The following is a 16,314-nucleotide window of genomic DNA, read 5'->3' on the forward strand; positions in this document are numbered from 1 at the left end:
GCACCTACTTCTCGCCAGCTCAAGGGACTTATCAGGCATCTGCAGAGACCAAAACTCAGCCTCTCATCCTGTACTTATCATCCATTAGCCTGCCGGCTGCACATAAAAGTTGTTTGGCCCCTCACTTCCTTCCTGTTTGTTTAACCCTTTGGTTGGGCACTTGGGGAATCTTTCATTTTCCCAGGCACGTCAGCATCCCCTGGCAAATTCACACTGTCATGGAGGGATCCATGCCCTCATTTAGGGAACTGTTTTCTCACTGATAACGAAATTAGTGCAGACCTGATGGTCTTTTCCTGTTCCATATGACACCATGGAAGTGTCTCAGGATTTAATAGGTACAGGACTTAAAAGTAGTATCAAGAAACTGTAAGAATATCTGTTCATCACAAAGTTTACCAATTATTCAGCATTTTCAACAGACCAAAAAATCTGGTCCAAGAAGTCCAAGTGGGATTTTTCACCTATGGAAAAAGTGGAAACCTAAAGTATTTTCATGTATGCCCCTCCTTCATGGGTATTCTGTACATTTTGGAGTGATAGGGGAGGGCTGGGAAGAATGTGGGGAATCTTTTCAATAGATAAAGAAGATTCTGTCCTGCATCAGGGGCTTTCTTGTGCATGCCCCATGCTAGGCTCACCTAGTTGGGTGCAGGTGCATAGTGTACTGCATTGCATGATTGGTTTATCTCACTTCAAAACTTATCTTTCTCTTCACAGGCCACAGAAAAAGAACAGGAGTTTGCTGCTGCGAGTGCAAAACAACCAGAATACCATCAGCTAGAGGACGACAAGCTCTCTCAAAAATCATCATCTAGCAAACTTTCCAAGTCTCCTCTAAAGATCGTCAAGAAACCGAAAAATATGCAGTGCAAAGTGACACTCTTGGATGGATCGGAATACGCATGTGAAGTAGAGGTACATTGTGTTTTGTCTTCTTTTTTTCATCCTGTCTGGAGAAAAATATTTGAAATTAGATTCCTGATTTGAGCAAAAGTATGAACAGCCTGATATTTCACCAATGCCAAGCACAGAGATGCTTCCATTGTTTCCTCTGGAGGTTGGAAATGCATAGATTTGAGCTGGGTGAGGGATTGTGAGCAGTTCCTGGAACAGCCAGAGACTTTGGATTAATTTTATGTCAACACATGCCACAATAGAATGCAAAAAATGAATTACAGGCAGCAAAGCCCATAAATGAAGAAGGAATTCATCCCATAAGGCTTCTCTTTTCCTTGGTACTCTCCTACATTGAGACTCTACATTGAGTCACTGTCCAAACAGTAATTCTGACCATCACGAGATTAGCAGGGGAATGAGAGATGCCCAGGGGAGGCAGGGGAAGTGTTAGGAGCAAATAGCAGGGAGAATGAGAAGTTTTACATGATTCTCCACAATGTCTGTGAATCATAACTGTGTCTGAATGTTACTGGCTAGTGGTTTTCTGTAGGGAAACTTGCCTTTCCTGCAGAGACTTTGCCAGGAGCCTACTTTTGGGAGGGATGGTCTTTGCTGCACTGTCACTTGGGAACCGGTGTGTGCCTGTGGGCAGACTCATGCTAAGAGGACACCTTGCCTTCAACTCCAAAAGGCCATGGAGAAGCAGAGCATGAGCACATTCAGAATGTCATAGTGGACATGAGCAAATGAAGCATCTCAGAGTAGATCAGTTTCTCCATTCAGCCTTTCCAGCCATGTCACCAAGGTGGACTTTGGACAGTGAATCAGCCTGTCCTGAGCCTGCTTTAGGTCAGGAGGCCACAAGCAGTGGCCGAGAGGTGAAGGATGTGTGTTGGACGGCTTGGCAAAACCAGCCCTCCTTTGAGCAACCGCAGGGTGTGACGGAGAAGAAAAGGCACCTGGGGTGGACAGAAGAGTATAAAGATAGAGATGGGGTAGTCTGCAGGCTTGAAAGGAGAACAGACTGGAACACAAGAAGGAGAGAGAGTGAAGGAAAGGAGTATCTGACTAGGAGTGAATCCTGATGACTTTACAATCAGGTGACACTCAGCCCTTGCAGCCTCCAGCCACTCTTGTTTTAAGCGCTTTAGAGAGCGGCAGATGAGGAAGAACTTTGTGATTTTTATTTATCCACAGCTTTACAGATTCAGCCAAATTTTTCTGTGCTAACACAGGAGCTGCGATTTTATTACTCTTACAGCTACTTAGCCGTCATGCTGTTGAGTATTATTTAGTTTCACTGGCCAAGTCCTGTGTTGTTTCCTTCAGACTAGCGATAACTATCTGGCCACATACTTTGTGACTATTAAATTGTCATTTCTTGACCCGTGGTCCCAGTTTTGCCTGTCAAGAATAGCATGTGAACCATTAAGCTGAAAGAATGACTAATCCTGGCTTTGATGGAAAGAGTCAAACTCATTTCAGCTTTTGCCACTTGGTTATAAAATGTGAGTCACTTTTTGGAGTACAATCAAGGAAATCTTACCAACTAAGATTTCTATGGAAATCTTGTCTAGCAGGCTGAGCTTTATGAGAATATAAGATGGAACAGAAGGGGAGATTTGTTAGGTTAGACTTCCACTTATGCACAAAAATGCTGTGAATAATACTTTCTTTTAGGAAGTTTCACTTTTTCGCTAAACTTGGACTCTGTTGGAGTTGAAGTGTCAAAATACTAGCATATAGAAGCCATCATTTTTTATTGCTTGTCAGATTTTTCTGCTTTGCAAGTGCTGAATAGCTCTTGAATAATGTCAAATATAAATTTTGTATGTATTTTTCCTACTTATGCTGCTGAAATATTTTGAAGTAGTATTGACTGTCATCAATAATCACTTTATCTGCTTCTAAGATGGTTAGATTTTCTAGGCAGCCTGTAATATTGATACGAACAGAGCTCCTAAAAGGATGAATCCTCAAATGATTAAGCTATGATGATGAGCAAACGATTGAGTGCATTGAAACAGAAGTTAGCTAGGAGGCACAAATATTTCAGGGAGTGGTTTAAAAGGCGCAGATATTTCTGGGAACAAATGCAACTGGAGTGAAGCGTGCATTTACGTGCCTTAAACGAATGATACAGACTTTGCATCCTTCCCAGGTGGTATTGTCAGCATACTGTGTGTATTGAGGATGCAACTGCAGGTACCTCTGGCACAGACAATGTGGGAACACATAGTAGATCCCCAGGGGAGTCCATTCCATGTGCATAAAGTTCAGCTACAGCAAAAGGACCCTGTGTCCAGCCAAGAGAAATGATGTGACTTTCACTGTGCTTGTGCTCCTGGGGAGAAAAATCACATACAAAGGGAGTTAGCAAGGCAGGGACACTGAAAGTCTGTCTCAGGAGACACCTCAGGAAACCCTGTAGGAGGCTGAAGGTTAAGTTCTCCTACAGTAATTTTAGGTAATAACAAAGTTCTGTGGCTGTTTCACAGAAACTCAGTGCTGCAGCTTGAGAAATAATCTGTCACATTTCAGAAAAATGCTATCATTTTTTAAGGATTGCCTACGAGTCAACTATCTGTATCCCTTTAAACTGTGGAAAAAAATACATATATAAAAAAGCATACTGAAAGACCTAAGAAATTATGGAGGTCAGTAAATTCCCCAAGATTAATTCCTTAGAAGAAAGGAGAGAGGAGCAGACAACACATGACAGTCAAATATTTAAAAGTACCATTCTTTGTGGTTTACCCACTTAACTGCAACTTTTGGTGTGGATGATGGCCCAGGGTAGAGATGTGACAATCAGTCAATGTGAGTCAGAAGCACCATCCGGTGTTGTCATCTCCTGTCTTCCAGCTCTGTGTGTCATGCTTCTACCCACTGAAGGCTACAGAGCAGTGTAACCTAGAAGGACCAGAAACTTAGAAACCTAATTTTGAGCTAGAATAATAGCTCTGTCAGTGAATATTGATTTGGACATGGGCCAGATATTTATCCCTCCAGAACTGCATTCCCTAGTCTGGGAGTTGGGAATCATTATAGAATCCATCAGTTACTCTATAGAGAGTGCTTTGCAAATGACAAATGCTTTTACATATGTTAAATATTAATAAAATTCAAAGGAGCTTATTGCTCTCAAGTAGAGCACAACTTACAGCTTATCAATTATGCGTTCATCCAGCTGATGACCTGGCAGCCAAAACTGCACGTACGCACAGATTGAGATGCTTCTGAGGCAGGTGTGGTTAATCCATTATCCTCTTGGTGTCCTTTGTTGCAGAAGCCCCTCTTTCTTATTCCATATTTAATGCTGAGCATCATCGTTGCCTTCTGCGCTATCTTTCAGTCTGTCTCACATTCAGTACTTTTCATTTGTGACACCAGGAGTTTTTCATGTTTTATGAGCTATATCTACAGGGGAAAATGTTATGGAGGTATCTTCAAAGCTGAGGTTAACAATGGTTCATCTCATGTGGTATCTATTCACTGAAAGGATCTTAAGCAAATGCTGGATAAAAGCTCTCCCCTGAGTCTCCACAGTGTTACAGCTTGTGTGTTGTATCTATCCTGACCCAGAAAGTCTTTCATGCAGTAAGACATTACAAGCCAAAATCAGGTTAAGTAGGTAACCCAACCTGTTCATTCATCCTCCTTCAAAACCATAAACCAGAAGTGTTACCATCTGTACCCTCACTGCCTCTCTTGTCTAGGAGCCTACAGATGGTAGCAGTGGGCTTATTTAAGAGAGGTGTTTCCTTTCAGAGGTGGGATGGCCATCTAATAATGCTTCCCCTGTCCAGGGACAGCTGTTGGCTTTTGGAGCAGAAGTATTTGCTATACGGTGATATTGTCCCTGATACTTCTTCAAAGAAAAACAACCTCAGGGTGGCTCTGTGGTTCTCCCGTGTCATGAAAAAGCTGGACATTTCTAATGGGTGCACAGTTACGGGATTCAATGCCATCTGCTCAGGTGGATGCTGAGTGATTTCCACCTACATGTCCAACACTGCTGGAAGTGGTTCTCCTTGGGCTCTTCATTGCACTCTCTCAGCCAGCATCGGGATCAGAAATGCTCTTTCTCGAAAGCAGCCAAGTCCACACCTGGGGCCAAAACTGTACCGCAAAGAGCGTGCTGAAGACTTCTCTGTTAAGCAGGCTAGACCTATACTTTGCATTTGCTGGTTGGAAGAACCAAAGATAAGCAAGATCCAAGACTGCAAACTGATTTCGGATAACCTTAAAAAAAGACAGTGAATGCACTAGTTCAGTTTTTCATAAAACACAAGAAAACAAGCAGCAATAACTTATTTCTGGGTCCTTCCCACTTTAAATAGGTGTTTTCAAGTGCTGTAGTGCAGTTACACTATTTCTAGGGTTTATTTCCCTCCTCTTCGCTCTCTGCCCCATCTCAGTTTTCTGTTATCTAGACTACTGCATTTTAATTAAAAGATGCAAGTGGAACCAGCTGTCATCCTCTCTCTTACATGTACCCTAATTCGAAGTGTCTTCCCAAAACAGGATGGAATTTGCCTTCATCGTTTCTGCTCTAAACATATACATGTTATTAATCACAAAGTGAGATCAGAAAGCTGTAACATAATCTGTCTAAATAAATGGCAGAATAATTAGATTTCATTTTCAAAGGCTCAGCTGTCTGAGCCCATTGGTAATTTATACTCTTTCTTGGTTCTTCTACTGCTCAAACTTTCTTATCGTGCAGGATACCAGTAAATGAAAACAAATGTTTCTGTGGCATCTCCACAGCCCTACATCAAACAGAATGAGTTGCCATAGGATTCAGATAGGCTGCAGAGCATGTGGAAAGCTGACATCTCAGAAAGCATCACTGGTACCCCCGCTTCTTGGTGGGTGGGGGTCAGCTGAGGTAGGAGAGGACTGGTAAAAATACACTGTGTTAGTTGTTTTTTTTTCCCCCAGATTCCTCAGCCAGGCTGCTGCTGGGACCTGGGCAGTAGTTGGGTGTCCCATGGTGTAGCTGCTGCTACGCCTTTGTGATGAGCCCCTAGTGACTTCCTCTCTGATGAGGAGGCCCCATTTCTTTAGTGGGGATCCCTGTGTCCTCAGGTGACTTTGCATTAACATACTTGAGTTGGAATGGTGAGAAAATTTATTTCCATACATTTGAACCCAGGGTTTATAACATGGACAGAGGCAGACTGGAGTGAACAGATCTCTTTCTGCCCTGCACAAGTATGTGCTGAAACTACTTTTCAGAGACAAAATGGCCATGAAAGACATAAATTCTCAAACAGGATGAGAGTCTTGCATTTTGTTTGAATTTTTCTTTTTCTGTTAAAAAGTGAGAGTACATGGATGCTTCCTTAATAAATAAGTTGTTAGGGGTGGTCGTAGGACAGGCTTGAAGAAAAGAGAACAAGCAAGCTTCTTTCTGCTCTGCCACGACTGCCACAAATGAAAGAGAGTGGTAGCTGACTTCAAATGCTTCAAGTGTTTCTTTTCCTGGTTTTCCAAATCTGGTTTGCAAGACTACCTCTGGAGGAAAAGCCCTTCTGTGTGTCTGTCTGGCAGTGGGGAACACATGGCCCCGTTGTCCCCCTCGCCGCGCAGTATCCGAGCTGACCCTTCCCCAGGAGCCATCTCATTGCTGACCTGCGCTCTGCTGTTGCGCGGGGAGTTTAATAACATTGAATTTCTCATCCGTTTTGAGGTAGGCTTTAAGGTCAGGAAGCAAACCTCTGTAATAAGATGCACTCTGCTTTCTGAAGGATACAGTTTCAGTGACCCCCTGCACATTTTAATTGTTTAATGAATTCCACACGGTCTTTTGCAAAAGGCTTTACATGTGAAACTGATTACTCAATGCAAGAGGGAATTTTTTTAATAAGTCTTTTCCTTTTGACCTACTCGTTGCTTACATTTCAGTTAATTTAATATGAAGAGCTTTGTTTTCGGTTTTTGTGCCTTCCCCGGGATGCGTTTCAGTAAATGTGACAGGACTGAGATGCTTCGTTGCCATTACATGGAATGTTTTATGTCCCCAGACCCACTAATTAGGGCTGACTTAGATTAGCTAGGGGATTCAGTTAAGATCTATGTTACCTGACACATGTCAGTAGGAGTCTCAGTATTGCCTGAATATGTTCCAGCTGAATAGAGTTAATACACAACTCTTCTAGTTGCTTTTTCCAAATACTGTGTGCAGCTTTTTATTAGCTAAAATACTTGTCAATTCAGGAAGCACAATGTTCTGGAAATCAATACTGATGTTGTCTAGCTCATAATAATCAACTGAGAGGCTGAGTAGAAAAAGGCTTTTTGTTTCAGTTTTGTAATTGAAACAAAACCAAACATGTTAGGGCTACCTTTTTAGTATGTTGGGGGTTTTGGTTTTTTGTTTGGTTGGGGTTTTTTTAGGTTTTTCACTGAAACCAAAGAAATCTAAATGAAAAGAAGTGATTTCTGGCTGAGCCAAGTGTTTTGGAAATGCCACGAGGCAGAGGGAGGATGCTGGTGTGGTACTTGTGGGGCTGGAGCTTTTCCTCCACACCAGGAGAAGCTCAGTTCCCCCAGCTCCTCTTGCAGCTGGGAACATCTGGACTGCATGGTATTCAGGAAAAAGGTCTCTTATAACCTTAGTAGGAAAACACATCTACGGGATTAGACAGCTGGGGTCTCTTGTATTTCCTCCAGTTAACATGCCAGTATTTTACAGAGTCTGAAGGAGAACCAAGAATTAAACCCTTCAGATGTTGCACCTAGTAAACAACAGGTTGGGCTTTAAATTCTACCTTTTGCACAGCTGGGGACATGGTTGCAATAAAAAAAAATGCCAATAGTTTAAAGTAACAAACAAAAAAAGATTGTGTCTTCTCCACATCCATTTTCTTCATCTAGTCCTCTTATCTCTTGCCTTTTGTTAATAGTTTCTGCAAATTATTTGGGCAGTGAAATGATGGGTTTAGCAGACAAAGATCTTCATTTTGATACTTTGGAGGCACCAGCGGTTTTTCATAATGGTGAAAACTATGGAGAGAGGTTGACCTACATTGACAAATATTTTCAGCTGCCATTAAGCTGCATTTTCTAGGGAATAAATGGTTAGCTGAAAACTTCTTAGCAAAATGTTGCCTACGGTTCCCTCCTCTTGGTACACCACTTGGACACGATTTGGGCAACAAGAGCTTGCTCTCCATCTGCTGAAGTTTTAAAAAACTTTTTGGTCATGCGCACTCAAATCCAGGTAGTGTAAGGCTTGTTGCTGGGTAACTTGTTTGCAACAGCCCATGATCTTTTACCCATGTTTAGCCCCAGACATGTAGAGGTCTTTTGGCTCCAGGGGTTCTGTCCTTGTCACCATCCTTGCTGATGGTGAGACTGTATCTATCCCTCCACGTTTGTTTGTCCTCACCCCAGAGACCCTGCTGCTTCTTACTGGTTGCAACCAGCACCCAACCTATGCATGCCTTTTTAAGCAGTACTGGAATATAAATCACAAACAGTGAATGAAGGGCTTTGCTTACTCTTTTCCCTTCCCCCAACAGATGATGAGAATTTAAAACCTCCTGCTATTTCTGGACAATGTGTCCATCTCCCCTGTGCCCATCCTTCCAGAGAAGTTGCTGGTTTTCTTGGCACTGCCTGGTCACGCTTCTGCCAAGCCTTTCTGCATTTTGTCACATTTTCTGCCCCATTTCTGTGTTATTTGAGTGCCTGTTACCTGCTCCAGCTCCCGACTGAGCTGTCTGAATTCATCTCCAACACTGTTGTAGTTGTTCCCATTTCAGAGATGCTGTCTCTGTGTTAACACTTAGAATTGCGGTTTCCAGACCAAAACTAGTAAATGTTCACTTTATTATCATCTTCTAAAAATATTAGTTATCATATAAAATCCTAGCACCTCATATGGGTGATTTTTTTTCCAGCTGAGCCCCATGCAGTGTTCACTGGGTTGCTTTTATGTTTTCTTATCCCTGTCTGTTGATACAGTGAAAAAAATATCAGAGATGGGACCGGGTGGTGAGGAAATACCTGCTTCTAAAGCAAAGCTTTGATAGGCAGCAAGGTCTGTCTCTCATGGCTTATCTTGCTCTGGCAGAAATGGTTTTGATCTGAAGTGGGTAAAGCTTGGATGTAGCTTAAGAATAGGCTGCGTTGTTTTTCTTGACAACCCCAGCATTAATGGTGTGATACTGTCTAAGGTACTCCAAATCTAAAAGCCTGATTATCGTGCTGCCTCTCCTGCCTCAAGAGCATCTTTCTGTGCTATGGTTTGTGTGATGTGAGGTTTTTTTGTTCTTGTGTTTTGTTTGTGGTTGGTTGGTTTGTTTGTTTGTTTTTTCTCCACTCTAACCTGGCAATGTAGGTCAGGGAGAGCTCTGTGGCTTTTAAATTTATATGGCCAGATTACTCTCTTAATCGGACTATGTTGACACTAGAGCTTTTTTTCAGCTGAAAAAGAAACATAATGTTTATGGTTGATTTTTCGTGATATATGCCAGTAACTATTTATGGTACAGGTGACGGTTGGTTCCGCTCTCTGTGTTGGTGCTAGGCTTGTGCATAGTTAGCAGTTGAACAGGAGAGAAGAGTGTTTGCTGTGCTCACCTATGTATAGGTAGAATAAGGAAAATATTTATATTTATAACCCCTACTGCTGTATTGAAACCCAAGAGACCCGCTTGTGTTAACGCAGAGCGTCTTGCAGGAGGCAGTATGGCAATCAGGCAGCATTAAGCCAGTGGATCAGCTGCACATCTTGTTGAAATCCAAGCCCAAACAATCTGTATTCTCAAGAAAGCTGAGCAAGGGGGATACTTTCTCTGTTGAAAAGCCTCCAAAATCATGGAATAATGGTTGATTATTTTATGTCAGGATTTAGCAAATCTGTGAGACTAGTCAATGTGCTGAGAATTGAACTGCTGCTTGAGAAATAGCATCCACTGGTTTTTTACCTTTATCGGAGAGTAATGCTTGTAAGCTGTTACCAAATCTCAATTTTTACAGTACGAATTATGTTGATGCACTTGGGATGCCCAAGCATTTGATAATCATCACATTTGATGGGTATTTCGGTAGCTGTTGTGCACATGCAGCCATGGCTGTTACGCTTCCATGTATAAAGACACACTCCAGAGTATTTATTATTTCTCAGGTGCCCCCTTTTGCTGCTTTGCACTGTCACGAACGAAGTGCCTGCTTTTTTCCTAAGCATGCAAACTGTTTAACACACACGTCAATAACCTTAGAGCTCGTGTGATGCCACTGCTGTTGTGATCTCTGCTGCTGATGTTGAAGGCAAAAACCCTAATTTGGTTCGATGCCAGAATCGGGACTAGGTCACCAATCCTCTTACTGGGATTTAGCAGTCCACTAGGTTTTTTTAGATTAGTGCTGGCTTTTTAGGATTGCAAGCTCAAACGGCATTAAAGAAGGTTGCCCCTGATAAAAACTGTGTCATGTTATACAATGTCATTCCTACTTGGTGCAGGTATGTAACTACAGCATAGACAGTGTTATTTATTTATCTAAGTGCTTGTATTAAATACTTAGGAGGTAGGTGTCAGAAAAGGTTATTTTCAGGAATGGTAATACATTTCAATGTTCTATATTACATTAAATATCAATAACCTGATAAATTATAGTGCTACCATGATGGGAAGAAAAAGAAAATGATCAGTCGTCACTGTATGTCAAAATACCTTCTAGTCTACTGTAAGTTTTCTAATGTGGTATTCATTTACACGTGCAGAGCAGTATGGGATAGAGTTCTAAATTAAAAAGCAGAGATAGAGGCAAAATACTATTGCAATTTTTATTTCAAACGATCAGAATATATTAGCCACCTACTGGGATGTATATGCAAGTTCACACATTAAAAAGTTAATAAGGGAACAAAACATTTGGAGAGCTTGTATTGGCGTGCAGCTTTCAGGAAAAGTATTTCCTTATATGAAATAAATTAACATTGGGGGAAAAAAAGCCTTTTTAACACAGCTTTTATTAAACTAAATCTTTCTGAAATTGTCTAGTACTTAGTTCTCCCTGCATTTGGCTAAATTGTTCATTCAGTGGATTGTATTCGGAATCGTGACCTCGGACATTTCCAAATGCAGTTTGCCAGTGAGGTATGTAAAAGATCAAATGGTAGTTCCTTTTGAGAACAAAAAAATGAATGTGTTTTGCTTTGAACCTTTTCATTGCTTGTATTTTTTTGCCACATGAAAGGCTGGCAGAAAGGTCTTGTTCAGTATCTCCTAGACATGCTGGGAAACTGCTTACAAACTGGATGAGAGTACTATGTCCATCCAAGGGATACGTGTGTCCTCATAGATGTTCGTTTATAATACTCTATGTATGCCAAACCCAAGACTTCTCCCTAAGAAACTTCAAATATTTGGATTAAAAAGACAGGATGAGTTGATTTCTTTTATCTTTAAACTGTTCTCAGTTTGTCTGTGTGGGGGAGGAGAGAAAGGTATTTGTTGTTTGCTTTGTCAGTCTCTGTATCTTAACCACTGTCTTTGGTGTCCAGCATTGTACCGGTAACTTCAGCAAAGCTTTTGTTCCGTAGTAGAAGTGAATTTATTTAAGATGTTTCGTACAATGCCTAGAACATAATTCTCAACACACCTAACTAAATGTTAATGTTTCTGGAACTCCCAGTGTCACTTTTAGCAAGTACAGCAGTGGATGTAGGGGCCTAAATTCCAGTGGTTAAGTCATGTTAAGCTTTTAAAAGCTCTCATCCTGCAAGTTGTACATGTAATCTCTAAGATGTGCTTCAGTAAACCAGAGGAAAACTTGCTGATTTTCTGCCAATTAACACTCCAGGAAAGATTCTCCATCTATTCTTCTTCCTGGATGCTCCCCATTTAGCTTCCAGCTGGGGACTTCAGTTGTGAAACGATGGATTTGAAGAAATTCAGGGTTTCTTTTCTCTTCTGTCACCTTTCTCCTTCATCCTCTTTTCCCTGTGGAGAGGAACTGCAGAGAATTGTAAACAGCACAAGAGCAAATCCTTTGAAAATACAAATTAAAAATGTATAAAAGCAAAATGACGTTAAACTTCTTTGGAATGACTCCTTTCATTTGTCTTCCTTGGGAAAAATAAATCTTCTGCTATTTTTTTTTCACCTTTAATCAATATTTGTTCAAAAGCACATTCTCCCTATTTGGAAATTTTCTGGCCTGAAGTGCAGTGATTAGCTTCTAGAATTTCTCAGTTCACCACTTTGTATCTTGACCAGCTCAAAATCTTTCAGAAAGAAACACAGGAAATAACATAGTATGTAGATTTTTATTTAATTCACAGATAAAGATGCACTCCTTACCAGAGTGACTGTGTGAATTTAGGAGCTCTGATTGACTCTCCACAGATGGAGAAGTGCTGTGGTATGGTCACCAGCTCCTCTGCGTTTGGAACCACACCGAACATTCACTTATACATTCCTATATGTTTGTGTATACACCTACTCTGCTCTGCTGAGGCCCCACCTGGAGTTCTGTGTCCGGCTCTGGATCCCTCAGTACAGGAAAGACATGGACCTGTTGGAGAGGGGCCAGAGGAGGCCACAAAGGTTATCAGAGGGCTGGAACACGACTCCTGTGAGGACAGGCTGAGAGAGTTGGGGTTGTTCAGCCTGGGGAAGAGAAGGCTCCGGGGAGACCTTACTGAGGCCTTTCAGTACTTAAAAGGGGCCTATAAGAAAGATGAGCAAAGACATTTTAGCACAGTCTGTTGCAATAGGACAAAGAGTAATGTTTTTAAACTGGAGGAGGGGAGATTCAGGCTAGACATGAGGAAGAGTTTTTTTACAGTGAGGGTGGTGAAACACTGGTCCAGGTTGCCCAGAGAGGTGGTAGATGCACCATCCCTGGAGACATTCAAGGCCAGGCTGGATGGGGCTCTGAGCAACCTGATCTGGGTGAAGATGTCCCTGCCCATGGCAGGGGGGTTGGGCTAGATGACCTTTGTTAGGTCCCTTCCAACCTAAACCCTTCTATGATTCTATATTATGTGCATTACATTATGCACATATTTGCCTATGCATATTAAATTATGACATATATGTGACATTCGGGCCCTTCCCCCAGAAATGATGTTCTCAATACAAAAGTGATTTTGGAAGCCTGCATACACTTGATCACTTTAGCTTGCAGGTAGTCACTATTTGCACAAGTAATATTTTTTGGGCTTGGTTTTGTTTTGTTTGTTTTCCTGGGATTGGGTATATTTTTGTGTAAATTGGACAATTCACAAGGAAGGAATGAGAAAGTGTGTTGTCAGGAGACTGGAATTCATCAGCTTTGGAGACTCAATGCGGGGAATTTGTGGGGAGAGAGTGCTCACTGCGGCAAGTAGTATTCCTGACAACCAGCTAATTGTTTACTCTTGTTTGTGTTGCAAGAATAATTGCAGAAGCTGCAATGTGGGGAGGGAGAAACTTGCCCTAGTGCGTGCTAGTTATTTGTTGCCATATACATTTTAACTTTTATGGGTGTTTTCCTTGCATTTGCACAGAGAAGACCACCATGTGGCCCGTGCAGTGTAGAAACCGAAGTGTTGACCAAAATAACTTGCAAAATGCAACTTAAATCAAAAGAGTAAAATAAAATCAGTGGTCTGGACAGAATTGGAATTTTTTGCATCATGCACATTGCAAATGAAAAAATTAGCTAATACTTCCCCACCAGAAAGAACAGGGGAAAAGGAAGAGGTTAGTACAGCCACATGCCAAAATACATTACAGCGTGCAAGGCTAGAGCCAGCCCACGTGTTTATACAGTGCATTGTTAAGATCCACGGGAAAGTGCAAATGCTAATTAGGAATGTGAACCTGATAACCTCAACATCAGTTAAAGTCCAATTATTCCTACCAGGATTTCATGATACTAATCTGTTTGTCCTTCTTCCAGTGATTGTGCCCAACTACAGTTATTACAGTAATTGTACAGAGTTTAACACCAGGCTAGTGCTAGTGTGGCATTGCTTACTGGCAGCTTGACAGCTTTTCTGAGGAAAGCGGAGATGCTGTGTTTGCCTATGTATTCGTGCGGAAAGATAGAAGCAAGCTCTTTCCATTTAAAATCCAGGCTTGCAGCTGTGATACTTTTTCATCTTGCTGTGCTCCTTGACTGAACAGAAAGGGAGGTGAAGTTTCAATTCCTTGGGGTGCCCTGACCTTGCAGTTACTGTGCAGTGGAGATGATGGTTATTGGTGGCAAAAATGAATCCCATGATAGCTGTCTGACTGTGGGACTCTTTCTTCAGGTTTTCTCTTGCCTGTAAAATTTGATCTGAATGTGATCTCTTGTAATTGCTTTCAAACGAGAGGGACATACCTGCATGCTGCAGAGGGCCCTTGCTCAGCATTTTGCATCCACATGAGTCTGCAGCATCGGATGCAAAAATAGAACTGCTCCAAAATACAACACTTTGGAGGTTGCAATAGCTTTCATTTCTAGAAAGCTGAGAGGGTCATTTTCTGCTCTTCAGCTCCTCCTTGTTCCCTATCAGTGAGAGGAAGGTAATCTGCTCGTGAGTAAAAATAGACTACTAGAGTAGACTAACACTCTACACTTTAAGCAGGTATATGACGATTAACTCCTTAGTGTCTGTGGAGGTGCACAGAGATCCCATTATCACAGCCGTGCTGGTTGGAAGGGACTGAGGAGGCCGTCTGGGTCAGGCCAGCTGTGGCATTACCAGGTCAATGCCTTGAAACCCCCCAAGAACAGAGACTCCTCAGCCTTGCTGAGATACCTGTTCCAGTACAGCATTGCCCCTCCAGAGAGAATCTGTCAGACAGAGGGTTGGATTCAGTCTGGCAGAAACCCAGGTGGCAAGAGGTCCTCAGCATAGACACCTCTTTGCTGGAATAAAGCTAGGAAAGATGGCTGGTCCAGTTACGCAGCAAGCAATGGTCTGTTGTTTGGTGTGAGGGTGCATCAGTCGAGAGGCTCAGGCTCAGGCTGTATCACCAAGGTGGGTTCCAAAATGCCCCACAGGAAGACTGCAAATGGTCACGTTTCAGGGGCAGGATGGCCAAACCAGGAGCCACAGAAGACTGAAGGAGACGTTTCTGAGAGACAGTGCCTTCTGGCATGGCGCAGGCAAGACTACAGTCTTGCACAGAAGAAAAATTTTCCCCATGGAGGCATCGATTCTGGATCCTGATAAATTTTTTCCTTGGCTCAACTAGCTTCCAGTCTGGGAAGCACTGGACAGCATATAACATTTGAAATATAACAAGGGCAAGTGTAGAGTCTTGCATCTGGGCAGGAACAACCCCAGGTTCCAGTATAAGTTGGGGAATGACCTATTAAAGAGCGATGTAGGGGAAAGGGACCTGGGGGTCCTGGTGGACAGCAGGATGACCATGAGCCAGCACTGTGCCCTTGTGGCCAAGAAGGCCAATGGCATCCTGGGGTGTATTAGAAGGGGGGTGGTTAGTAGGTTGAGAGAGGTTCTCCTTCCCCTCTACTCTGCCCTGGTGAGACCGCATCTGGAATATTGTGTCCAGTTCTGGGCCCCTCAGTTCAAGAAGGACGGAGAACTGCTGGAGAGAGTCCAGCGCAGGGCCACAAAGATGATTAAGGGAGTGGAGCATCTCCCTTATGAGGAAAGGCTGAGGGAGCTGGGTCTCTTTAGCGTGGAGAAGAGGAGACTGAGGGGTGACCTCATTAATGTTTATGAATATGTAAAGGGTGAGTGTCACGAGGATGGAGCCAGGCTCTTCTCAGTGACAACCAATGATAGGACAAGGGGTAATGGGTGCAAACTGGAACACAGGAGGTTCCACTTAAATATGAGAAGAAACTTCTTCTCAGTGAGGGTGACGGAACACTGGAACAGGCTGCCCAGGGAGGTTGTGGAGTCTCCTTCTCTGGAGACATTCAAAACCCAACTGGATGCCTTCCTGTGTAACCTCATCTAGGTGTTCCTGCTCCAGCAGGGGGATTGGACTAGATGATCTTTCGAGGTCCCTAACATTCCAATCCCTAACATTCTGTGATTCTGTGATCTTTCTTATTTCTTCCCTGTGTCTTACTAAATATCAAAGAGAGTTCCTGGGGTCCCACTAGCGCCTGCATGACAAGGAAGTTGGTGTCACATCTTTGTATTAAGTTGTTGGTTGCTCTTTTCCCATGTAATTCTCCTCGTTGCTTATCACAGTAACATGGTTTTGGTAACCTGATTGCTGCAATTCAGGGTTTATTGTTACCTGAGTGTTGTGATGGACAACAAGGTGAACAAGAGTCAACAACGTGCAGAACAGAAGGCTGGTGCCATGATGGGCCACATTAGGCAATGTTGCCAGTAGGTCAAGAGAGGTGATCCTTCCCCTCTGCTCAGCATTGGTGAGGCCACAGTTGGAGTACTGGGTCCAGTTCTGGGCTCCCCATTACCAGACAAACATGGAC

General features: G+C 42.6%; 1 protein-coding gene across 6 annotated transcripts in view; it reads left to right on the top strand.

Moving 5' to 3' along the window:
- The window catches only part of EPB41L3 (erythrocyte membrane protein band 4.1 like 3), a 102,043-nt gene that overhangs the window by 38,020 nt on the left and 47,709 nt on the right, over positions 1-16,314 (top strand). For all 6 annotated transcript variants that reach the window (XM_065630150.1, XM_065630151.1, XM_065630154.1 and 3 more), the window contains exon 3: positions 721-918. In XM_065630150.1, coding sequence (XP_065486222.1) covers positions 721-918 — 198 coding nt within the window. The remainder of the gene's footprint in view (positions 1-720; positions 919-16,314) is intronic.

The sequence above is a fragment of the Caloenas nicobarica genome, chromosome 2 (assembly GCF_036013445.1).
Source record: "Caloenas nicobarica isolate bCalNic1 chromosome 2, bCalNic1.hap1, whole genome shotgun sequence".
Classification (NCBI taxonomy): domain Eukaryota; kingdom Metazoa; phylum Chordata; class Aves; order Columbiformes; family Columbidae; genus Caloenas; species Caloenas nicobarica.